The 26,537-nt window shown below is 44.6% G+C and overlaps 1 protein-coding gene across 1 annotated transcript; it reads left to right on the plus strand.

The window, feature by feature from the left end:
• The first annotated feature begins 284 nt into the window (after nucleotides 1–284).
• On the plus strand, nucleotides 285–20,678 carry RNF114 (ring finger protein 114). The gene is made up of 6 exons (XM_089662276.1): nucleotides 285–453; nucleotides 5,382–5,532; nucleotides 8,445–8,551; nucleotides 12,915–13,029; nucleotides 13,113–13,220; nucleotides 14,682–20,678. Exons 1-6 carry the CDS (start codon nucleotides 326–328, stop codon nucleotides 14,745–14,747), a joined length of 675 nt encoding a protein of 224 aa, XP_089518402.1. The 5' UTR covers nucleotides 285–325; the 3' UTR covers nucleotides 14,748–20,678.
• The last annotated feature ends 5,859 nt before the right edge of the window (nucleotides 20,679–26,537 follow it).

Consider the following 26,537-nt stretch of genomic DNA (forward strand, 5'->3'; position numbering starts at 1 on the left):
TTCAGGCCTAATTTTTTTTTTGTTGTAATCTGTGTAAAAAATATATAAAAACAGTAAAACGGTTGAATGAGAAGCACTCCAGGCACACAGACACAGCATGAGTTATTCGGAGGGTTGTCCTGTGATCGGGGGGTCGCTGACACCGGATGTAGTAGAATACAATGTAACACTGGGAGGAGGGACAATCGCATACAATGTATCGCTGGAACGCATGGTCATGTGACCTCCCGTGCTCCCCACGTGGCGCTGCAGGCGGGGCCGGGATTGGGTGAGGGGCCGGGTGACGTCAGCGGGTGTTTGCGGAAGTGGAGAGGCAGTGGAGGTGATGGCGGGGGAGCAGTACTGGCAGAGAGGCTCCGGGCCGGCCCGGGATGTGGACCCCATGGACAGGTTTATGTGTCCCATTTGTCTGGAGCTCTTCGAGGATCCTGTGAGGGTGGCGTGTGGTCACATGTGAGTGCTGTGCTGAGGTCACATGACCTGGAGAACTACAAGTCCCAGGAGGGCCTGCTCAGAGAGGGAGGGGGGCTTGTCTGCATAGTCTGTCATCAATTCTGAGCCCTTACGTCTGTATTAGGAGACCCTCTGTATTGGGACCCTCAGTACCCATGTATTAGGGATGGACCCTCCATACCCCTGTATTATGGAACCCTCCGTACCCCTGTATTAGGGATGGAACCCTCCATACCCCTGTATTATGGAACCCTCCGTACCCCTGTATTATGGAACCCTCCATACCCCTGTATTATAGAACCCTCCGTACCCCTGTATTAGGGAACCCTCCGTACCCCTGTATTAGGGATGGAACCCTCCATACCCCTGTATTAGGGAACCCTCCGTACCCCTGTATTAGGGATGGACCCTCCATACCCCTGTATTAGGGATGGACCCTCCATACCCCTGTATTATGGAACCCTCCGTACCCCTGTATTAGGGATGGAACCCTCCATACCCCTGTATTATGGAACCCTCCGTACCCCTGTATTATGGAACCCTCCATACCCCTGTATTATGGAACCCTCCGTACCCCTGTATTATGGAACCCTCCATACCCCTGTATTAGGGAACCCTCCGTACCCCTGTATTAGGGATGGACCCTCCATACCCCTGTATTATGGAACCCTCCGTACCCCTGTATTAGGGATGGACCCTCCATACCCCTGTATTATGGAACCCTCCGTACCCCTGTATTATGGAACCCTCCGTACCCCTGTATTAGGGATGGACCCTCCATACCTACTCCTTATTCTTCCTGTAAGGGTGTCATGCAGTCACCTGTAAGTGCTGTGCTAATCTCACATGGCCAGTGGAACTACAAATCCCAGTATAGCCTGCTCTGAGCCCCGCACACACACAGGTACAGGAGGGGCTATTGGGACTTGTTGAAATTTGTCATTATTTCTATGAATTTTTTTCTTCCTGTAAGGTTGAGGAAAGAGAAACTGAAAGTTGCTGAGATGTGAGTGACTTTCACTTTTCACCTTTGCAGAGAACCCATTCTAGTTCTGTATAGGGGACCTTTGTGCCTCTGTATGGTGCCCTATATCCCTCTTCACAGGGGGCACCTTATACCCAGGGGCATGCCTAGGGTGGCATTTTTCAGGGGGGCAGCACCCCCCCCCCCCCAGAAGAAGGGATGAAAAGGAAAGGACAAATGCTTCATGATTACAAAGTGGGATCCAAGAGAGCCTGCGGGCTGCTTAATGGTGTATGCAGAGCCTGACACTCATTCCCGGAGATGAAGATGAGTGTCTTTCTCTCGATATCTGGGGATGGGGGGTAGTGGAAGGCTCTCCCAGATGGGGGGCAGGGGTGTTGTTGGTCATTGTCATGCTTTCTCCACAAGAGGGGGGGGGGGGGTTGTGTTGGTCGGTGTCCTTGGGGGCAGATGATTTTTGTGTTGCCTAGGGCAGGACAAAACCTAAATACACCACTGCTTATACCTCTATGTGGGGGACCCCTTATCCCTCCTATAAGGATGTCATGTGGTCACCCGTGAGTGCTATGCTGATGTCACATGGCAAGGTGAACTACAAGCCCCGGTATAGCCTGCTCTGAGCCCCGCATACACACAACACATGTAAAGGAGGGGCTATGGGGACTTGTCTCAGTCTGTCATTACTTTTATGAATCCATGTTTTCTCTGTAAGGATGAGGAAAGAAAAAACAAAAACTGCTGAGATATGTGAGTGACGTTTACTTCTTCCATTATACATGTGTAGGGGACCCTTTATACCTCTGTATGGTGCCCTATATCCCTCTTGTAAAGGTTTTGTGTGGTCACCTGTGAGTGCAACAAGTCTCAGTATAGCCTCCTCTGGCTGAAGGGACTGTGGGGATTGGTTTTAATTTGTCATTATTTATATAAATTATTGTTATTTTTCTGTAAGGGTGAGGAAACTGAAAATTGCTGAGATATATGAGAGATTTTCACTTCTTCCTTTACGGGATCTCTTATCCCTCCTGTGAAAATATCATGCAGTCTCACATGGCCAGGGGAACTACAAGTCCCAGTATAGCCTGCTTTGAGCCTCGCGCACACACACAGCACATGTACAGGAGGGTCTATGAGGACTTTTTTAAATTTGGCATTACTTATATGAATTCTTTTTTTTTTTTTCCCTGTAAGGGTGTGGAAAGAGAAACTGAAAGTTGCTGAGATATGTGAGTGACTTTCACTTCGTCCTTGATGCCCCATATATGGGACCCTTCATGCCCCTATGGAGCTCCTTGAAAGCTATAATTGGAATGTTGAAGTTCAATTTGTATAAGCATCTATGAATTCCAGACAGAAGAGCAGATACATTATATTGACCAAAAGTCATGGGCCAGCCCCCCAAATCATGTGATGCAGGTGTTCCAATCCCCTCCATATCATGTGATTCAGGTGCTCCAATCGCCTCCATGGACACAGGTGTATACAATCAAGCCCCTAGGCATGCAGACTGCTTCTACAAACATTGGTGAAAGAATGGGTCGCTCTCAGGAGCTCAGTGACTCCAAGCGTGGTCCTGTGATAGGTGGCCACCTGGGCAATAAGTCCATCCATGACATTTCCTGGCTACTAAATATTCCACGCTCAACTGTTAGTGGGAACCAACTGGGAACAACAGCATCTCAGCCACCAAGTGGTAGGCCACATCACAAGACAGGGCGGGGTCAGCGCATGCTGAAGCGCACAGTAGCTGCCAACTGTCTGCAGAGTCAATAGCTAAAGACCTCCAAACTTGGTGTGGCCTTCAGATGAGCCCAACAACAGTGCGTAGAGAGCTTCATGGAATGGGTTTCCATGGCCGAGCAGCTGCATCCAAGCCTTCCATCACCAAGTGCAATGCAAAGCGTCGGATGCTGTGGTGTAAAGTATGCCGCCACTGGACTCTAGAGCAGTAGAGACGTGTGTTCTGGAGTGACCAATCACTTTTCTCTGGCTATAGATGGACGTGTCTGGGTTTGGCAGTTGCCAGGAGAACGGTACTTGCCTGGAGAACGGTACTTGCCTGACTACATTGTGCCAAGTGTAAAGTTTGGTGGAGCGGGGATTATGGTGTGGGGTTGTTTTTCAGGGGTTGGGCTTGGCCCCCTAGTTCCAGTGAAGGGAACTCTTATAGCTACATTTTGGACAATTTCATGCTCCCAACTTTCTGGGAAGAGTTTGGGGAATGGCCCCTTCCTGTTCCAACATGACTACGCACCAGTGCACAAAGCAAGGTCCATAAAGACATGGAGGAGCCAGTTTGGGGTGGAGGAACTTGACTGGCCTGCACAGAGTCTTGACCTCAACCCCATAGAACACCTTTAGGATGAATTAGAGTGGAGACTGCGAGCCAGGCCTCCTCCCCCGACATCAGTGCCTGACCTGACAAATGTGCTTCTGGAAGAATGGTCCAACCTTCCCATAGACACCCTCCTAAACCTTGTGGACGGCCTTCCCAGAAGAGTTGAAGCTGTTATAGCTGCAAAGGGCGGGGCCAACTCAATATTGAACCCTACGGACTAAGACTGGGGGCCATTAAAGTTCATGTGGAAAGGCAGACGGCCCAATACTTTGGGCAATATAGTGTAACTTCTTATGGGGACACCTGATCCATTGACAGCTGTCCCCCTCCCACAGCTTCTGCTTTCTGTCATTGGTTTGGGCAGTAAGTGATGGGAAATACTCCTAGTCGGTGACACAGACAGCAATATGAGTGGGTTCATTCACACATCACAAGTTGGTCCTTGCCACCCTTCTAAAAAGCACCCTGCAGTGAACTGTGTTTCAGTGGGTGGGTGACAGGTGGCTTGGAGGTGACATATCACAGAGCGCAGTCGCATGCATTGCACTGCAGTCCCATTTACTTAAATGGGTTGCATTCAACAGTGGTACTGCCTACTAAATGATACAAGGGGTATTGGCATGTGTACATCCCCATCCAACCATCTTTGCAGCTAATAGGCTTCTAAATGCGACTCAACTGCCTATTTTTATGGCCCCCTGGCCGCTTATGTGAATGAGCCTTTCCTGCAGCTGATCAGCCAATCAGAATATTTTGTTTTGTAGACTAATAAATCCTTCTGTAGTATGAATATTGTGTTCCCAGCTGGCCAGGGTGAGTTGGCAGAGTGTTCTACTGTCCTTATACTCAATGGAATACTTAATAAGGGAACTATCCCTAAAGAGGAAGACAGACATATGAAATTAAAAAGTCAGTGGCTACAAATATTTAAGCTGTTGACTTTAATGAAATGTAAATCTGCCAGCCTGTGGAGTCCACTGCTGTCTTCCCTGCAGCTGATTGTTCTCAGGAGGGGAAATCTCTGGTGTCACCATTATGGATTTGATTGCCAAATAGGACTTCCTGATGACTCCCCGCCTCGCTTGCAAAGGGTGCAAGAAGACAGGTCCAGTAGCCTCTTTGGATGTGTGATGTTATCCCAGGAGGCTGTGGACTGGGAGGAGTGTTGCGGGCCAATAGAGGAAGTGGGTGTGGGGGGACTGCCAAAAAATAAAATAAAAAAGACCTGGTTTGCCATAAAAAGAAATCCTTAATTTAGCTAAAGGCTGGGGAAGTCCATGGACAGGGCCTTTCTTGACAGCAGTAGTGATGGGTCCTTCCTCCTAGACTGAGCGGTCCTTACATAAAAATGTATGAGAGCTGATCAGGCCAGGAGTACTAGAATGCCCAGGCTGTGTGGTCCCAGGATGTCTGGGGACAGTGCTGGAGAGGAGGTGAGTATCGCAGGAAGAGCTGCTGGACAATTCAGTTTAATTTTTTTAATGCTTAAGTTTCACTTTAAGGATTCCTTAACATCCCTCACAATGCAATACTGTATGAATACAACATTATTCGATCTGTTTGGAACGTTGAAGGTTTTTTGTTTCGTTTTTTTCACCGCTGCAGATTCTGTATGATGTGCTTCGAGCAGTGCATGACGCAGAGGAGTCCCACATGTGCAGTGTGCCGCAGCAGACTCTCTCCTGGCCTGAAGGCGTCTGATTTGGAGAAGCAGATGAGGGAAACGAACACCTCTTGTAAAGGATGTCATTCAAAGGTAATTGGGTGAGGATTCTCATACTGCTTTCACCATGTGTGGTGTTTTCTTGAAGTGCACTTGACCTTGGAGATGAGGTTGGATCAGTAAATGACTGGATGTTACCTTTCCTTTCCCTGGGCACTAGAGGCCTCACTGTGACAGAAATGATGTTGCTATTTCTTGGTTTGCCAAAATATTGATTAAGCTAAGAAATGGTGTAAGGTACAGCCATCACAAATTCAGGATTCTTTCCAATAAGAGATGATTCATTGTGCCTTTTGGCAATGCTAACAAAGTGCCTAAAATGTCATTATTCCCATGTGATTCCAAAAAAATGTGACATCCTAGTTGAAGGTAACCTGGTAGAATAGCAGAGGTTGTTGCTGACCATCTCCCAGGAGCAGTGCTAGTTTTTGGATGGAAAGATATTCCTGCACTGGAATGACATGAAGGAGCCCTTGTGACGGGATCCCTTTACAAGACAACTTCACCTTTAGTGATGTTAACTAAATATTCCTCTCACTTCCCTAAGTGGCAACAACATGTCTAAATATATACCTTTAGTAAAGCCAACATTATTTTTTTTTTTTTATTTTTTTTTTTATAATGTGTCTATACTTACCTGCTCTGTGTAATAGTATTGCATAGACCAGACCCAGTTCTCCTCTTCTGGGGTCCATATGTCTCTTCCCCCCATTTTAGTGCCCTCATAGCAAGTTGCTTGCTATGGAGGCACTCATGCAGGCTTGCTTTCTGAGCCACGCTCTGTGTGTCCATTGACACAGAGCTTAGCTTGGTGGGCTCCTTCCACTCCCTCCTTACAGGCTGTGATTGATAGCAGCAGGAGTCAGTGACTCCCTCTGCTGCATATGTGCCAGTGAGGAGGGAGACAATGGAGAGAGCAGCTGCTCAAAGACACAGCACTGGTTTGAGATCAGGCTCAGGTAAGTATAGGGAGAGCTGGGGGAGGAGCTGCACACAGAAGATTTTTTACCTTAATAAAATGCATTCAGGTAAATAAATAACTTCAGCTTTTAGAACCACTTTCAGCTCTGCTTCCAACTTTGTCATTGTGTAACCCTGCTCGGCCTTTGCAGAAAAAAGTCCCAGCTACCCCCATCTCCTACTGTGCTTTGCACACTGCTTAGTCCATTGATTTCCATGGCTGGACCTTTACTCCTCTGGATGGCTGGGAGCTGCATAAGTACAGACTGGCCATAGGAATAAATGCTGTCACTTTGTCTATGGGGGAGCATCTTTGTCACCATAGTACAGGACTACAAAATGCCCCCACTCTTGTAATTTTCATAACATAGCTGAGAATGACAGAACGATAGTGCTGCACAGAAAGTAATCGGCTCACTGGATTTGGGGCAGGATCAAGAGTGTTTTTTTTCCCTATTGAAGAGATATAATATAACCCTTCCAATAGCATATTTAACCGCTTCCCAACTGACCTATAGTAGAACTACTGCTACAGGGTGGCAGGGCTGCGCAAACACACACACGATTTTGCATTTCCGGGTAGGGGTGTGTGCACTGCCCTACCTGCTCCGCCATTGGTGGCTACAGCTGTCGATCGCCAAGTCCTGGCCAGAGATTCTCCTGCGATCACCGAGGAACACTGACAAGGAAGAGGTCTGTATGTACACAATACAGATCTCTCCCCTGTCAGCATTAGCGCGCTGCTTTGTATTGCTCTGCAATATAAAATAGTAAAACACACACAGCGCACAGGTAACCCTTTGATCGCCCCAGATGTTAACCCCTTCCTGCCCAGTGCCATTAGTTCAGGATCAGTGCTTTTTATTAGCACTGATCACTGTATTAGTGTCAATGGCAGTTAGTCAGTTCCCCCCAGTGTCAGAATGCCTGCCGTAGTCCCGCAGTCCTGCTTTAAGTTGCTGATCGCTGCCATTACTAGTAGAAAACAAAAAAAATCCCAGTATCTATACCGCCATTTGTAAACGCTAAGACTTTCATGTAAAGCAATTAATTTACACATATTGAGATTTTTTTTTTTAGCAAAGACGTAGCAGAATACATTTTGGTCTAAATTTATAACTAAATTTATTTTTTTTTTCCTACTGGACATGTTTTATAGCAGAAATTCAAAAATGTTGTTTGTTTTTTCAAAATTGTCGGTCTTTTTTGTTTATTGCAAAAAATAAAAACCACACAGGCGATCAAATACCACCAAAAGAAAGCTCTGTTTGGGTGCAGCACTGCATGATCGCGCAATTGTCATTTAAAACAACACGACGCCATATCGCAAAAAATGGCCTGGTCAGGAGGGGCGGTAAAACCTCTGGAGGGCGAGTGGTTAACAGACCAATACAGAACAAGTAGGAGGTCATTGTTGGGGTTTACATACACTTCAAAGGGTATTTTAACTCCAGCTAGATACCTTTCTGATGTGGGCTGCTATTGTGTGACTCAGGAGCTGCAGCTATTTCCATGGTTGTAAGGTAGTGGTGAATGAAAGAACAGGCTTGAGGCTAGCTTGCAGTTTGGTATCTTCCAGCAGCAGGCAGCTATTTTGATTAAAGGAGCCCTGTACTCAGAGAAATATGTTTGATGTTGCTTGGTTGTCCTGTTGACACCTCTGACTTTAGTGTTGTTTGAGATGCTACAATTGAAGCAGAACGAAGACAAATGTTAAAGCTACCTTCACCGATATTACTGGTCAACGCTCGCTGCCGTGCTAATTCTCTATCTTCTTTTCATTAACCTGGAAGAATCAGATGACCGACATTCCATCTCTGTACAACCTGGCGGGTGAACAGAAATCAGACATAAATTCCCCTCCAAGCTCAGCCAGAAATCTCTGGGTTTCTTTGTATAGAGCGGGATTTCCCTTCTCTGAAAAAGCACAGGGATTTCCATCCAGTGACAAAGGCCTTTACTTACATAAGTGATCTACTCTACAGATGCCCCTCTGCAACATGCGGGCCCATGCCTTAGACTGCTCCCAGTACCAGACCTACGTGATGGAGGGTATCAAGTCCGTGACTAAGGACAAGTCTCCACACGCCAAGTAAGTTATGCACTGCTCTGTGGCATCTATTTAATGCTATTAAAAAGTCTGACAGTGGGAAAAAAGAGTTTTTCATTCACACAAAGCAGTCTGATTCTTCCTTTAAAGCAGAACCCTAGGTAAACAAATTTGTATTTGTACTCCATCATCATATTTGCAATTCTGTTCAGCCTGTCTTGTGAATTACACCCCCTTCCTTGCCACACTGCTTCTTTGGATTATAGCGTGGCTACAGGGTTCTGTAATGCAGTGTTTATATTTATTTGTTTATTGTATTGGTTAAACTGGATGGATTTGTGTGTTTGTTTTGTTTTTTGGGGGGGGTTTTTTTAAGATTTTTTTTTTTAACCATAGTAACATTTTACTACTCTGAGGAAGTGATCAGATATATATATATATATATATCTATATCATTTTTTTTTTTTTTTTACCATAGTAACATTTTACTACTCTGAGGAAGTGATCAGATATATATATATCTATATCATTTTTTTTTTTTTTTACACATTATGATTGCCTATAGCAATGAAATTGACTGACTGCTATAGGCAAGCATCTAACTGAATGAATGCATTCATTGTTTTTTGTGACTGGCCACAGCTAATCACATGACACAATTGGGCTGTGATTGGCCTAGTCTGTACCATGTGATCATTGTGACCAAACACAGCTAGCTACACAATTGTATTCAAAGGATGGCAGGAAAGGAAGCCATCCATTATGTGGCCTGTGATTGGTCACAGCAGTGAAATGGTACCAGCAACGGGAATGGTACACAGAACGGTCATTTGGCTGTGTCTGATGGACACATCCAGTGATATATCGGCACGGCGGCAATCCAGAAGGACGTCATATGAATCCCACTCGGATCAACTAAACTCCTGCTTGGCCGTCATTTTCCTATTGGCTGGGCAAGAACTGGTTAAAGTGTAAAGGCAAAAACCTTTCTTTTTCGTTTCGGATAGCGTAATGGAGGGTTATAACCCTTGTCAGGTTTTTTTTTTTTTTTTTTGTCATCTGTGTCCCGTTTGAGAGATTTCACTTCCTGTTCCATAGCCAAAACAGGAAATCCCACCAAAGTGAGAGAATCCCTGGTTGGGACTAGGACTAGTGTCCCCATTGGAAGATTTCTCCTCTGTTCCTGTTTAGGAGACAACCCAAAATTTGGGGATTTACTTTCAATGATAACAGTACAAAGAGAGAGGGCGAATCTCCCGAATGAGGGCACTGACAACAACAAAAGCCTGACAAGGGTTTTAATCCTTTGCCACTCTATCGAAAACTAGAAAAAAGTTTTGCCTTTAGGCATCTCAACCATTACATATACCCAGTAAAGTGACTGGCCTCAGGTGATACACAGAGATGATACAAATCCTCCTACATAAGTTGTACCTGTTTATCAGCAGTCTTCTCTTCTCTACATCCATTCAAAGTGTTGAATTCATAAAGTTGGTCAGAGAGTTCAGAAAAAAGGGGGTGGAGAGCTGAAGGTACATCAGTTAGGAGAGCCCTGAGAGCTGATGGGAGGGAAAAGACACACCCCCTTCACACAGGAACAGATCTAAGGCTGTCAGTCTGGAGCTCCTCCCCCTGTCACCATTTTTCTCCTAGTATCAGCAAAACTTGTCAGAAGTGGTTCATGCTGATAGCAGAGAAAAGAGCCAGTGGAGAGAAATGGCATTTACTGCTCTGGACTGAGACAAGCACACACTATAGAGGGATATGCTTTGTTCATATTTTATGCCTGAGGTTTACAACCACTTTAAATAAAAATATAAAGAATGTGGTGTGTTCCGGAGTATTTGAAAACCAGCGCAGATATATTTTTTTAACGTCTTATTAGCTGTGTAATACAAATTTTCAGTAATAATCTTGAAATAATATTACTAATATCAGAAAGGAAATGGGGTAATTGCCCGGGAAAACTGCCCCCTGTGTTGGTGATCACTGTAAGTGGGAGATGAATTCAACTACTGCTGACTGTTAATGGAACCCCTACCAACCCGAGGAGGAACGCTGGTTGAGAAAGGCTGTCCTAGAGGATCAAAGCCGTTTTTCCTGTTTAGGCTTCCTGTGGTAGCTTCTTGCTCACTACTACTGCCTGATGGAAGACCTTTGTATGGGTCACATGTGTGCCTGCTGATTCATGAGCCATAGGCTGCACTGGAGTACTCCCACGCCTTCCTAGTAACCGACACTTCTGGTGATTGGGTTTCTCTAGCGCCTTTCTTTTAAGTGCCCCCCCAAAATCATAAAAGACAAAAAGGCAGCATTCTCTGCAGTATTCACTCCCTCTCAGGCACTGTCCACCGCAGTACATCTTCACCACAGGATGTCCTTAGACTTGCAGGTTAAATGATGCTTGGCGTCATTCAACCTCTGATACTAAGGAGATTCTGTGGGTGCAGGGCATTAGTGACCCACCCCTTGACGAGGTTGCCTGTCACCACGTTGTCTGCACTCACAATGTACGGATACAGAGAACAGCAATGATGTCATAGTAATCATTGCTCCTCTCTGCATCATTGAGAATTTTTGCTGCCAGGGATGATCTCCACTGGACTCCGCAAGTCATGTGACCAGTCTGAATATTTCTGCATAAAGTCTGACAATAAAAATTAGGCCAAAAGCTACATGCTGGGCGTGGGCGGTGACTCTGGAATCGGACACAGGATGGAGAGCTGCGTAAAAGAGAAGCCTGGAGTTAGAATTTAAAGTGACACTTGTCAAGACACCTTCCTTTTTTTTTTATTCCCCCCTTATTTTGGAAAGTGTGGTGATGTCTTAGAATGCCTGTCAAGTTCTCTTTTCCATCTGTCTCCATTAGGAAGATTCACTCTCTCTGGTTATCACCGGAAATGAAAGTAAGGGGAAAGCTAATATTTTGAGTTGTAAGCAGAACTGAAATAGAGGGGAATTCATCCAATGGGGGCACTTGTTCTAGTGACAACTTTTCTAGAAGGGGATGTCCCTTGATTTGGAGAGATTTCCTCTCCCATTTCCTGTTGTGCTACAGGACAGGAAATCCTCCCCAACGGGACACAGAGGGCAAAACAACCCAAAAAAATAAATCCGAGAGGTGTTTTAACCATTTCTTATTCGATCCAAAATGGGAAAAACATTTTGGCTGTTTTATTATTATTATACAAGATTTATATAGCGCCAACCGTTTGCACCGTGCTTTACAATGTAAAGGGGGGGGCAGTAGAATTACAATACATTTCAGTACAGATGGAATTTGAGGGCCCGGCTCGTGGAGCTTACAATCTAAAGGAAGGGGGAGGTGATACAAAAGGTGATAACTGCGGGGGACGATCTGGTGGAGGTGATTCAAGTACAGTTCCCAAGGTGGAGGTGGGGTAGGCTTCCCTGAATAAGTGAGTTTTCAAAGATCGCCTAAAGGCAGACAGGATGGGGGCAGACCAGACATACTGTGGTAGGGAATTCGAGGATGGGAGAGGCTCTGGAGAAGTCCTGGAGATGAGCGTGGGAGGAGGATCTGATGAGGGAGCTAGAGAGGAAGATGTCTTGGGAAGAGCAGAGCTGGTGATCTGGGCAATATCTGTGGATGAGTTCGGCGATGTTGCTGGGGGCAGTGTTGTGGATGGCTTTGTATGCGGTGGTTAGTATTTTGAATTTTATACATTGAGTTAGTGGAAGCCAATGAAAGGATTGGCAGAGAGGGGCAGCAGTCACTGATCGGTTGGTAAGGTGTTTGAGTCTAGTAGCAGCATTCATAATAGACTGAAGGGGGGATAGACTGTGTAACGGTAGACCTATGAGGAGGGAGTTGCAGTAATCAAGGCGGGATATAACCAAGGCGTGGATAAGTTGTTTTGTGGTGTCATTGGTCAGAAAGGGCCAGACTTTGGACATTTTTCTGGAGGTTGAGGCTTTAGATATACTTTTACAAATTAATAAATAAAAACTCTGCAAAAGAAGGGAATGCTTGGTTCCACTCTTGCCATGTGCCGTGGTTCTTTTATTTATTTATTTGCAAGTTTGTTTGTTTTTTGTTTTTTATATTTTTTTATAAATTCCACAGTAGTGTCTTTTTAAAAAGTTTCATGGCACAAGCTCAGTACTTAAAATTGTTATTTAGTACAAAGAAGATTCTAATTAAGTTCAATAAGCAACGCATCACCTTATCCAATTTGGCACAATGGACCTTGGTCCATGTTTAAAGCGACTATCTAAGATATGACTGTGGGGTGAGCACTTTGACATCAGCAATGATAATCTGTGCAAGCTAAATTCACATGGACTTTACATTCTAATTTTTTGTTCTACTTCACCGTGATCAGTGTGTAAATGTTTTACCTAAAACCTTGCTTTTTTTTATTTTTTTTAATTCTTCTCCCAGAGATATCCCAAACCGATTCACCTTCATCTGCCCTTATTGCCAGGAACAGAACCTGGACCAGGAAGGACTAGTGGATCATTGTAGGAAGTATCATCATAGTGACCCCACAGCTGTGGTAAGGCCTTGTGTTGTGTTAGTGTCGAGCATTTCAGTTCTAGCCTGCCATCCTATGAACACTTGCTTTGTTATCTTTATCAGGTTTGCCCTATATGTGCCTCCATGCCCTGGGGGGACCCTGGCTACAGAAGTGCCAACTTCATGGAGCATATCCACCGCCGCCACAGATTCTCATATGATACTTTTGTTGTAAGTATGTTTACTTGTGTACAAGGTGTAACAATTTTAATTCCCAGATTTGGAATGTAAAAAGAAAAAAAAAATATCAAATGCACCATCTTTGCAGAATTTTTTCTCAATCTGGCGCAATGCTTCCATGTTCATGTTCAATTCTGCTGTCATCATTCGCATACTTGGTCTTCGATTTGAGTGTACGAGGATTCACTCTGTTCACATTTATATCCATCTTTTGTGTTTTTGGTTGCCCACTTCTTGCATCATTGTCCTCCTCCTTAAAAGCTTTATTTTGTTCCTGGGATATTCACCATAAGCCTGTTGTAACAAAGCTAAAGTTTCACTCTCGCCAATTTTCACACACAATTTTATGGTAATCCGCTGCTCCAGAGTCCCGTCACTCATTTTCTGCCAACAGCGCAATTCACACACGTGTTATTTCTTCTACTACTCTGTAAAGACTGAGCCAACTGGTCTGTGACCCAGGCAAGTGTAAGGTGGAACATGCCAGCACACGCTCAAGTACGAATGGCTGTGTGACTCACCACCACAGTGCTACGATGTGGGCATTCCGGGAATTAAATTGTCACACCTCGTTTATGCATTCATGAATCACCCAGGGCCAATGTTTTGTGTACTTAAAAAGCGTATGACATTTCATGGTGCATTCTAGAATTCCAGAGGATCTGAAATGTGAAAGCTGTGCACAAAATAGGCAAACGGAGGGCAAATAAATCTCTCTGCAGTTGATCTTTTCCCCGTTACTGTCTTACCATGCCTTGTTCTGCACTGTGTGGAGGTGGTCATCTTGATAAAGGAGCTGAGCTTTGCTTTCTCTTGTCATAGCTGCCACCCGTATAACCGGTGATATGATAAGTGGTGGGGGAGCAGGAGAGGTAGTTGAAGCATACATTTCCAGAATAGATGAAGAAGGGAAATCCTTGCACTGTAGGTCCCCAGGTACAGCTTCCTCTCCAGCAAGGAGAACAGTGAACAGCACAGTACTAACCTTCCCAAACTTGGTGAGATTATCAGGTTTAGAAGCAGGTAGATCCTTGCACTGTAGACCCCCCAAGGTACAATTTGCTGTCTAGCAAGGAGAACAGTGAGCAGCACAGTAGAGATTTGGAGTGATATTTGGTGAGATTACTAGAGATTACCAGGCTTGAAAGCCAGGAGATCCTTGCACTGCAGGTCCTCCAGTACAGCTTGCACTTCAGCAAGGAGAACAATGAGCAACACAGTAATAACGCCACTAAATCTCACTCAGACACAGCAGAGCCTTAGATGGTCTCCATCCTGCAGATAGTCTGCTATGAGGCTGCACTGCTGTATTCCAGGAGGTATTCAATACACAAGGTACATCTTTCAGGGTACAGCTGAGGCACAATTTGCCTTTCAAGGATTAGACTAGGGTTAAGACTCTATTCTTTGAAAATTGTAATATTTACTCCAGCCCTGCTCTGTTTTCTTTAGGATTATGATGTGGATGAGGATGCTATGATGCGAGAAGCACTGGTGCGATCATTAATGGATAACTGACAGCAGCACCGGCTGAAGCCCATACAGAATGAGCTGGCTCCACACAACATGCTGGGTTGTCTCTGCAGATAAATGACATATATATAATGGCTGTGGCCTTGTGACAAAACTCTACTTTATTGCTGATAGAATCTGAAGTTGGAGTTCTATTCCAGAGTATCAGGTTAAACGTGTGTGTGTTGTGTGTGAACCCACCAAAAACCTGGACCTTGATAGCATCATTTTCCATAAGTAAACACAAAGTTAAAAAAACACTCATGGTAGATCTAAACTCAATGACTAAAATCTCATATAATCGTCAACATATTATAATTGTAATTTTCAGTACTTTTAAATATGCAGCTTTTATTTTTAAAAATGATCTGGTGAACCTACCATGAAGATCCTTTTTCAGGCATTTCCTGACAACTACCTCCTGTTGTGCTTCTGCATTGTCATCTTGGCACATGCACTCGTATTGGAGACTGAAAGCGGCTGCGCCACTGTCCACCACTGTCAAAAAAAAAAACCAGTCCAGAGCAATAATGTGCCACCAACGCTAGAGTAAGAGCAGGTAGATGGGAAGTGGCTGTAAGAGATCAGCATTGAGATGGGGAAAAAACTGTAATTTTATTAAGAAAAAAAATGCAAAAATATATATATATATATATATATATATATATATATATACATACATACATACATACACACAATCGTTTGGAAAACTAAATCCAATTATGGTTTAGATCTACTTTAACCTGCGCTTAACTTAATGCACAAGTGCAATCAAAAACAGAAACATTCAGCATAACTAAACCTGGCCACAGATGGATCGAATCTCAACAGGTAAGCAGGGGCCGGCCGAGTTCGAACCATCTATGGGCAGGATGATTGCACCTAAATTGAGCCATCAATTGACTTGGGTACAACCAGCCTGTCGGAATTCTATATGCGTTTATTGCCAGCCTCTATAGCTGCTAGCAATAATCAGTGTTTTCCCAGCAGGGACGGCTCCCGACGCTTCCTCCTGTCTGCCAGTAGAACACAATAGATCCATGGGAGGGATTCCCCCATCCACATTTACTTTGTTGATGATGCAATTGAGCAATTTTGTTTTTTTTCCTTTCCTGCAACCTGTGGTTTTAAAAAAGAAAATTGATTTTTTTTTTTTTTTTTTTTTTTTTTTATGGCCTGTCTTACAGTCAGTAGGATGTGACTCTGAGCTGATTCCTCTGCTGTAGTAGATGTACTTCGGCTTTAAACTTGTCCAAACTAACTAAATTAAGAGTAACTCCGTGGGAGGGTTATTTACTAAAACTGAAGTTTGCAAGACCTGGTGCAGCTCTGCATAGAAACAGCTTCTAGGTTTTATTGCCAAAAGCTGAGGTTAGAAGCTGATTGGCTGCTATGCACAGCTGTACCAGATTCTGAGTGCCCCAGTTTTGGTAAATCAACCCCAGTATAGCAAGCTGAATAAGGTTATGTGTGTTTTTTTGTTTGTAATGGAACCGGAACCCCAGACCGCACTTGGGTATTTCCGTTTTACTGCAGCTTCCCGGTCCGAACACCATCCATGGACCACACCCACTGATCATGCAGGAAATAAGACAGCACCCAACTCTTCTTAAGACAGGAAGTCAACTCTTTTATTTTTACACAAAACACAATATATATATCTATATATATATATATATCTATATATATATATATATATATATCTATAGATAGATAGATAGATATACACACAGGGCAGGGAAACACAACCAGGAACAGGAAACACATCATCAGCCCGCCCCATCAGTGGGGAGGGCTACAGGAAACACCCCCCCCACCCCACCCAACCAAGACACAGAACAATGGGATGCAGCACATGGCAAAGGACAATGGACAGCCATGTGGCTGGGAACAAAGGACAACACACCAATACACAATAGACATTCACATCCACACCCTGTACCCCTTAACAGGCACAGGGTGGTTAAACATAAGAATTTGGGAAGATGATACAGGGGTCCCCCCACCCCCAAAAGTCACTCCCATCACATTGTTTTTTTTAGAAATGTCACAATATTCTGCTTCTGGCCTTTATAATCTTATGCAAACACTGTTTTCTCTGAAAAGTGATAATTGCATTGGAATAACCCCACCACCACTACCACACCCCACCACCACCACTACCACGCCCCACCATAACCACCACTACCACGCCCCACCATAACCACCACCACACACAAACCAGCACTCCTACCTTAGACTGTCCTCTCAGGCACTAAGCAATGGACTATGAGATGAAGGGGGACATAGATACATGTGTACAGAAGTACTGTAAATTTTTTGTGGTGCATTTTTGTATTCATCATTACTTTTATTTTAGATAGTTGATCACTAGTTTGCTTTAAATTATAATACCTTTTAAAGGACAGGAACTTCTGGGGCAGTGCTGCTAGTTGTTCCAAGCCTATAAGGCACAGGGGGGCACACTACATAGCAGACAGTCAATTTTCTCTGCAGGTATACGCCATTTTGCAGTAATATTGGCCGTGATATACTACACCCAGGCAGGAGGGTTGCCTGAGTCAGACAGAGACATTCCAAACAACTAATAAAGATTTTTTAGTGCTGGATTTGGGACAGCGGACAGCTAGGTCAGGCCAGGATCGCTTCTTTGTAGAAATTATTATGCAGACAGGAGTTGTGGGTTCCTCTTAGTGTATATTGTTTAACTCTTTAATATTCAGTCTTTAGCGTAGATCTTTGTCCATGGGATCATCTACCGTCTACTAGCGCCATTTTGTGGCCTAGGTTAACCCGAAGCCTATACATTTCTGAAGATCTAGTGATGTCATAGCTCCAAACTTCATTCTTCCCAAGTACTGGCACAGTCCTAATCATGTCTTCCTTTCTTGTATGCCGCCAACAGGTGCTCTCTTTCTGTTTCTGATATCAGGGAATAGCTGAAGTTTCCATCTTGTTTGTGTGTGTGTGTGGTTTTTATGAAGTTTATATGTTTTGGTTTTTAACTGTGCTCCAGGAGCAATGAGTGAGGATGAGTTGTATTTTTTTTTTTTAGCCCTTGTTTGTAAAATCCAAAGCCTCAGGAATAGTTGTTGTTTCTGTCTTGGATTGTTTTCTTGGTTATCATCCCCAGACCAACTTGAGGTTTTCATTAAAGTGTATGTCCAGCCAAAATGTTTTTTTTTTTTTCCTCCATAGAATGAAGAAGAATTTGAACATGTTTTTGTTAATTGCTATCTGGGGCTCCATTGCTGACAACATTATACCACACAGGAAGTGAGGGGAACGATCCAACCACAACACAGACAGAAATAAAAAAAAATGCTTTTCTGTAATAGTGTAAAGGAAGGCTAGAACCCCTGTAGATTTTTCCTCGCTTCCTGTCTTGTAAAATTGTTTTCACCAGGACACAACCTGAGGGTAAATCTATCTAAGGCCCTTTTCACACTGGGCACAGGAGATCAGCGGACAGAGCAGAGCGGACTGATGACAGAGCAGACACAGACAGAGCCCATTTTACTGTATGGGCGAACGAGTGTAAACAGACCGACTGTGCATTTACACCCAAATGGAGATCAGACTTGTGTCCGTTTACACCCACTGCTCTATAGAGGTGAATGAAGGGTCCTATCTGGTCCGCCTGAAAAAGCTGACAGGCGGACCATATCAGACTTATCGTGGGATCCTTTACACTTGTGTTCTCCAATGAATAGTGGTCTGTTATTATTTGCTCTTCAAGGGTGATGAGGGGGCGATATGTTGCCTCCTCACTGCCTGTTTTAACCCCTAAAAACCTGTACCACCATACTTCAGCCATGAGGTTGCAGCTCAGCCCCAATAAGTTAAATGAGTTATAATTGGCAGGTAATACTGGCACACTATGATGCAAAGAATTGCTGCCATGGCATGTGTACACCCATATCAACTGCCTTTTGCAATTTTGGATGAAGTGATTGGGGGGGGGGCAAGTGTAAACAAGGCCAGTCCAAGCCCTTTTTGGGAATGTGCCCAGTGAAAAAGTAGAGTCAACTTGGGAAACGTACCAGCTTGGCTTCTGCATGCTCAGCACAGGCTCTTATCCTTTTGGCCAAAATGTTGTACAGTAGAATGTTGTACTGTAGTTTTTCGGAAAGGGAAATTTATGTATCTTCAGTGGGCCCTTGGGGTTGATTTACTAAAACTGGAGTGCAAAATCTGGTGCAGCTCTGCATAAAAACCAATCTGCTTCGAAGTTTTTTATTGTCAACGCTTAATTGATCAAGCTGAAATTAGAAGCTGATTGGTTACCATGCTAAGCTGCACCAGATTTTGCATTCTACAGTTTAAATAAACCCCCGTTTTTGTTTTTTTATTGTCATTTTTTTACATTTTGAATGGTCTGTTCACATCTGTGCACACTGATTTGGTCAGAACCTTTATTCAAACCTTCCATTTCAGTAGACACAACAGGAAGTGAGAATATTTTGCCTAAATGAGGGAAAATGTCACCAGAACAAGATAAAATGTAATATCGTTGCAAACAAAATTTTAAAAGAAAACCAGTGCCCCCATTGGAAAATGTTCCTTCTGTTACAGTTCTGGTGACAAACACTTGTGTTTTTTTTTTATTTACCCATCAGTTTAATCCCTGGAGACAATGGCAGCCAGGACAAATAAGAGAAGGTGAACACCTAACGGGTGTCAACTCTTCTCTCTTGCACCCAAAATTGATAAACAACAATTTCTTTAGATGCACTTTAAAGTAAAGATTTGCAATTCTTTCTTTCCTGTACCTGGCTGGAGACTAAGATGATAAAAATGGCTTCCCTTACACCTCTGATCCAGACATCTCTGGAGTGTGGTACAAGGAGAACTTCAAGGAAAGTTTTAGGAATCAGACTTGTGCAGACCAACAGGTAGACCAGAAGGCAGCTAGCCTGGATGCTGGAACTCAGAAGAAGCTGGAGGAAAGGACACCAGGCAGAGTAGCAGGCAGTCATAGTAAGAAGGCAAGCTAGGGTCCCATCAGAAGGTCATCTGAGACAAGCCTTAGTCAGGAACGAGCCAAGGTTAAATCTAGAGATGTTAAATACAAGCCATGGCCTGGAACGAACCAAGGTCAAACCTAGAGTGGTCAAAGACAAGCCATGGCCTAGAACTCGCCAGAATCAAACCCAGAGTCATCTGAGACAAGACACGATCTAGAAGCGGCTAAGGACAATCCAGGAATCGGTAGGGACAAGCCAAGACTAACAGCAGGAAGGTAGAGAAGAGACAAGAAGGGAAGGCCATGTCCGCAATAAGGAAGCTGATGTCAAGGACAGATTCAGGCTCCAAGCCCCAATGTTCTGGCTCAGTTGTGTTGTTTAAATAGACTATCTAGTACCACATACTGTGCTCACGTGAATTGGCTTGTTTGCTGAAATGTGCATGCACATGTAACCTTCTGCCATTGACCCTTGTTCTGGCCATTGGCGCATATCTTCTCCTAATTCTATCCTGATACTTTCCTTAGTGCCTGTCTGTACAATAAAGCAGTACAGATGGCATGACTGCCAACTGAGAAAGGGGAGACATAAAGCACAGTGCAGGATGATGGATCATTTACAAGCTAGAAACGGGCATTGTATAAAAGTAGCAAAGTCCTACAATAATTTATGTTGTGCCTAACCTTGTTCTCTTCTAAAAACTTTACTCTGTTCTGTGGATTTGTCATGTCTGTTAAGTCTTTCACATTGTTGATGTAAATGAGGCCCTGAGTCCTATTAACACAGCCAGGAGGGTCAGCTGACCTTGGATGAGATTGTGTAGAGTCATCATTGGTCACTGATTGACAGGGCAGGCGCGCCCAGGTCCTGGGATCTGTTTACCTGCACAAATACGTCTAATGTATCCGCCGATCTTCACAGATTTTGATTTCTGTCCTGAGCAGCAATAAAGCACTTATTACCTTTACAAGCATTGGGTTTTTCTTTTCCAATTTTTTTTTTTTTACCTGAAATATTATGGTATGTAACCAGACGAAATATCAGTAATGCAGAAATGTTCTCTGTCAGCCTTGTACACAGTAATAAGGCAGTGGCTGCCGGTAACATAATCAGCATTAACAACAAGCATTGGGTGATTATTTAACAGCATTGTCAGAGAATGCTCCAAATGTTGGCTCTCGTCTGTATGCGTTTTATTGCTATATTTTTCTGGGGGTGGCCCAGATTCTCCATTATTCCTTCAAATACATTTGAGAAGAAGATTTGGCCCAAATTTCTACCGGAATCTACCCGATCTTCCTTCTTTTGGACTGCCAGGTGTCCTTTTTGAGTGCCTGTGTCCTTTTGCTAGAGACATTCATATTGGCTGAAAGAAGAGTCCATTGATGGGATCCTCAGCGGGTTCGGAGAACTCCTGACGGTAGTGCGATGCAGTCCTGGTGAAGGATGCCATTAGAGTGTAACTATAACTAAAGCTTTGTATTGTTTTTTATAGAGTGGAAAGGGATTAGAACCCCTGATATTTTATTTTGCCCGTTCGGGATATTCAAAAAGCCATTTATAACTCTGCCCCAAATTACATCACCAATCTTGTCTAGAAATATTACCCAAACCGTACTCTCTCCGCTCCTCACATGACCTCCTGCTCTCTAGCTCCCTTGTCTTCTCCTCTCATGCTCGTCTCCAGCACTTCTCCAGAGCTTCCCCCATCCTCTCGAACTCTCTACCCCAATTTATCAGACTACCGCCTACTCTGCTCACTTTTAGGTGATCTCTGAAAACCTATCTCTTAAGGGAAGCCTATCCTGCCCTCCGCTAATAATGGAATCTTCTATTCCTCCTACCAGTCCATCCCCCACAGTTACTACCTTTTGTACCACTAGCCCCTCCCTCTTAGATTGTAAGCTCCAAGGAGCAGGGCCCTCCTAACCCTCTTGTCTTTAATCGTTATTAATAATAAACCTTTTCTACTTCACACAACACAAAAGCAGATCCAGGTGGTCAGACATGTCTTGGCTCCAGGGAACCTAATCTGCAAAATATTTACACACCACCTCCCTTGTTGCTTGTGCATTGTGCAAGGTACAAAGTAAATGGTGGATTGAGAACTACACACATGCTAATGAGGCCCTCCAGTGATGACATCCACCATCCCATCCACGTGGGGGCACTGGACACCACATACACTGGGTGATTGTTGGCAAAGACTCGTGTGTTGATGGCAATGATTGTGGGATGATGACTCCCAAAATCCCTAGCCTACTAGGAAATTTCTTAATATAAAGTTTCTCAGATCTTGCTTCATTTTTGCCGCTTTTGTATTTCTTTGTGTAACCCCCACTTGATTATTTTTCGCTCCCTTCCTGTCTTTGGATGGCTGTAAAAGAAATTGGGGCAGGAATGTACAGTCAGCAATAAAACAATTGTCAGAATTGCTATCCCTTCCTCGCTTTATAATTATCAAAAAATATGTTTTGTCAATGTCAGATTTGCCATTATTTCCTGTCCTGAGGGAGAATCTCTTCAGTAGAGTCACATACAGCGGTAATAACAGAGGAGCTCAGCTTTCCCCATTATATACAAAACTAAATTCTTATGACCCCCCCCCCCCCCTTCTTGGGTGCAATAGGAAAGGATTAATCCCCCCCCCCCCCACCCTTTTTTTTTTTTTTTTTGTATTTTAGGAGATATTTCACTTTACATCCTGTCACAACCGAAAAGAGGTGTTCTCTTCAAAATTCATTTTAGCTGTCATCATTACAGATTTAGTCTTTGTTTCTGTTTAGGCAATAATTGCATAATTTTGCATTTTCTCTTGCAATTGGTCGCAGGACAAAGAGAAGGTGAAATCAGACCGCAACAACAACCTGACCAGGGGGTCCAACCCTTCCCTACTCCACCCAAACTAAAGAAAAAGTTTAAGAATTAACTATTAGGCACTTGTTCTTCAAAATGACTGATTTTCAGGATAGTTTCCATTTCTGAACCTTTTTTCAGTAACAGCACCCATTAAAGGTACACAAAATCTTGAAGCACCGCTGATGTATATGTTACTTACCATCATCGGGAAATCTCAGCCTAGTACCATGCACACAGCCACTTTCATAAAAGTTCCCCCCCCCCCCCCAACAGGTCAGTGTTCCACTCCCTTCCCAATCACATCAGTAGCTTCTTCCCATCATAGACACCTCTCATCACATCAGAAGTCCCACCCTTCCAATTAGAGTACTGCTCCCCCTTCCAATCACAGGCTCTGCTCTTCTCTTTGGAGCCCTAACTTACTGCAGCAGGTAGAAGGAAGAGCAGGTCTAGAATGGAGGTGCACTCTGTCCTCTCCTGGATTTTGGAGACACCATTATCCTGGCCTTAGATCTAAAGGGAGCCTCAAATGCGCCCCCTGACATCACCAAAGCACATAATGTTCAGTATATGTAATGCTTGAGAGGACTGTCAGAGACTGCAGACCTGAGGAAATGAGGGTCAGAGAGTGAGGACAGGATACATTTCTGGCTGGCGATATGCTGCAGAAGACAATAGGAAACTGGGCACATGTTACACGAGGATAGTAGAGATCAATTCAATTTCTCTAATCAGTGTCCCCACAACAGACTGCTGAGGTCTGAGAGCTGCACATCATAAACCAAAGGGCCACAGGTTGGGCACCAGGGCCTTAAAGCTTCATTGGTTGTCATGGTTTTGGTGGCCGGCCGGCCTGCACCATGGCAGCTCATGATGCGGATGCAATACAAAATGCATCTAGTATTTGGGGTACCCAGGAAACCCAAATGGAAACCCCAGAGTGTGCACATCCCAGCCCCCAGTTGGGAAACACTGGAATATCCAATGGTTTAAACCCCTGGTTATTTTTTATGTGGAATAATAGAAAAGAAGGAGCACCCGATGATTAAAAGAATGCATTTTTCATAGTAGATTGAGGCATTTATTGAGAGTAACAAGAAGTACATTAAGCCAACAAGTTTCGGGAGAAAGGACTCTCCCTTCTTCAGGGCTGTTGCTGCATGCTATTAAATGGGAAGAAAACCTAAGCCGGTTGTATATTTTCCAGGTTTCGGAGGAAAAAAAATGACAGAGTGACTGCTGTCATTCCAGGGGCAGCAAAATCAAAATGTTTATTTTTTTATGCCAGTTTCCAAATTATGATCTTTAATTTCCTGTCCCTTTTGGATACAACAGATTTCCCTTCTATTTCTGTTCTGATGACAATTGGAAAAGTTTGGATTCCCCATCACTTTCTGTTCCAGGACAGAGCAAGAGGGCTGGTTGCCCTCAGCCGAGACACAGATTGAATCGAAGCAAATGTTTTATCTAGAGAGACACTTTTTTAATAATAATATATTTTATATGAAATTTTTCAAAATACAAAGATACAAAAAAAAAAAAAAATAGCGACATTAGTACAATAGGCCACCTTGCACAGGTGAAGACCTCAAAACCACTCTGGAAATATACACAGGATTTGGGCCAGCCAACAACTAACAGTGGAAATAAAACTGAATCCATAACTACATAAAAGGTGGAAAGTGCTCCAGGATTGAGGTGTGTGCCTGGCCCTAGGAATACACTAAGTTCAAAATGGTAACTTTTATTGCAGAACTGAAATAAAGGCTAATAAAAAGTTGATAAAAAGCAAAAAAAAAAAAAAATAAAATAAAAAGCTTGCAGTTTTGACCTTCACCAGGTGACCTCTGAGTCCACCTGAATCAGAAGGTGACTGTTTATTGCACCTTGCGACACGTCTCTGTGAATGTCCCCCTCCACACACACCTGTCCACCTGCTCTGTATATGACTCAGCCAATGGTCACAGGAAGCTGACAACACCCTCCTATTTACATCTGATTATGTCACCATCTTTTGTTGATTATCACCCACCATCTAGTCTGCCAGTACAAGGACTTTAAGTGGACAGGTGCTAATGACTTGTGGATTAGCTGCCCTCCTCCTTTGTAAATGTGTGGAGGTCCTTTTCCATATCCAGGGAAAAGCGAGGAAACATTTCATGTCAGCATGTTAGAAGAGATGTAAGAGTTTGATCCTATTTAACAGTAATCTGTGTAATGCTGCCTCCTGTCCCTCTGTATTTTATGAATGGGGCTCCAGTTCCTGCTCACATTCTATGTCAGAAGTGTGACGCCCCATGATGCACAAATCAGGGGAGACCAGATATAGTGAATGCAGGGTCTGGGGAGAGAGGATATAGTGAATGGGGGGTTCGGGGAGAGCGGATATAGTGAAGGCGGGGTTTGGGGAGAGCGGATATAGGGAATGCGGGGTCCAGGGGGAGCGGATATAGTAAATGCCGGGTCTGGGGAGAGTGGATATAGTGAATGGGGGGTTCGGGGAGAGCGGATATAGTGAATGCGGGGTCCGGGGAGAGCGGATATAGTGAATGCGGGGTCCGGGGAGAGCGGATATAGTGAATGCAGAGTCCAGGGAGAGTGATTGTAGTGAATGCGGGGTCTGGGGAGAGTGGATATAGTGAATGCGGGGTCCGGGGAGACTAGATATAGTGAATGCAGGGTCTGGGGAGAGAGGATATAGTGAATGGGGGGTTCGGGGAGAGCTGATATAACGAATGCGGGGTCTGGGGAGAGCAGATATAGCGAATGCGGGTACCGGGGAGAGTGGCTATAGTGAATGCAGGGTCCGGGGAGAGCTGATATAGTGAATGCAGGGTCTGGGGAGAGAGGATATAGTGAATGGGGGGTTCGGGGAGAGCGGATATAGTGAATGCGGGGTTTGGGGAGAGCAGATATAGTGAATGCGGGGTCCAGGGGGAGCGGATATAGTAAATGCCGGGTCTGGGGAGAGTGGATATAGTGAATGGGGGGTTCGGGGAGAGCGGATATAGTGAATGCGGGGTCCGGGGAGAGCGGATATAGTGAATGCGGAGTCCAGGGAGAGTGATTGTAGTGAATGCGGGGTCTGGGGAGAGTGGATATAGTGAATGCGGGGTCCGGGGAGAGCTGATATAACGAATGCGGGGTCTGGGGAGAGCAGATATAGCGAATGCGGGTACCGGGGAGAGTGGCTATAGTGAATGCAGGGTCCGGGGAGAGCTGATATAGTGAATGCAGGGTCTGGGGAGAGAGGATATAGTGAATGGGGGGTTCGGGGGGAGCGGATATAGTGAATGCGGGGTTTGGGGAGAGCAGATATAGTGAATGCGGGGTCCAGGGGGAGCGGATATAGTAAATGCCGGGTATGGGGAGAGTGGATATAGTGAATGGGGGGTTCGGGGAGAGCGGATAAAGTGAATGCGGGGTTCGGGGAGAGCGGATATAGTGAATGCGGGGTCCGGGGAGAGCGGATATAGTGAATGCGGAGTCCAGGGAGAGTGATTGTAGTGAATGCGGGGTCCGGGGAGAGCGGATATAGCGAATGCGGGGTCTGGGGAGAGCAGATATAGCGAATGCGGGTACCGGGGAGAGTGGCTATAGTGAATGCCGGGTCTGGGGAGAGCGGATATAGTTTGGGTGGGGTCCAGGGAGAGCGGATATAGTGAATGCAGGGTCCGGGGAGAGCTGATATAGTTTAGGCGGGGTCCGGGGAGAGCGGATATAGTGAATGCGGGGTCCGGGGAGAGCGGATATAGTGAATGCAGGGTCCGGGGAGAGCGGATATAGTGAATGCCGGGTCCAGGGAGAGCGAATATAGTGAATGCGGGGTCCGGGGAGAGCGGATATAGTGAATGCGGGGTCCAGGGAGAGCGGATATAGTGAATGCCGGGTCCGGGGAGAGCGAATATAGTGAATGCGGGGTCCGGGGAGAGCGGATATAGTGAATGCGGGGTCCGGGGAGAGCGGATAT

The sequence above is a fragment of the Staurois parvus genome, unplaced genomic scaffold, assembly GCF_062004578.1.
Source record: "Staurois parvus isolate SC_StPar_1 unplaced genomic scaffold, SC_StPar_1.0 ptg001451l, whole genome shotgun sequence".
NCBI classification, from domain to species: Eukaryota; Metazoa; Chordata; class Amphibia; order Anura; family Ranidae; genus Staurois; species Staurois parvus.

Bases quoted from the DNA above. Each gene is read 5' to 3' on its own strand.
- RNF114 (XM_089662276.1), top strand. From the start codon at position 326: ATGGCGGGGGAGCAGTACTGGCAGAGAGGCTCCGGGCCGGCCCGGGAT. The intron at 454-5,381 runs GTGAGTGCTGTG...TCACCGCTGCAG, and splicing joins AGGGTGGCGTGTGGTCACAT to ATTCTGTATGATGTGCTTCG. The intron at 13,030-13,112 runs GTAAGGCCTTGT...TATCTTTATCAG, and splicing joins ATAGTGACCCCACAGCTGTG to GTTTGCCCTATATGTGCCTC.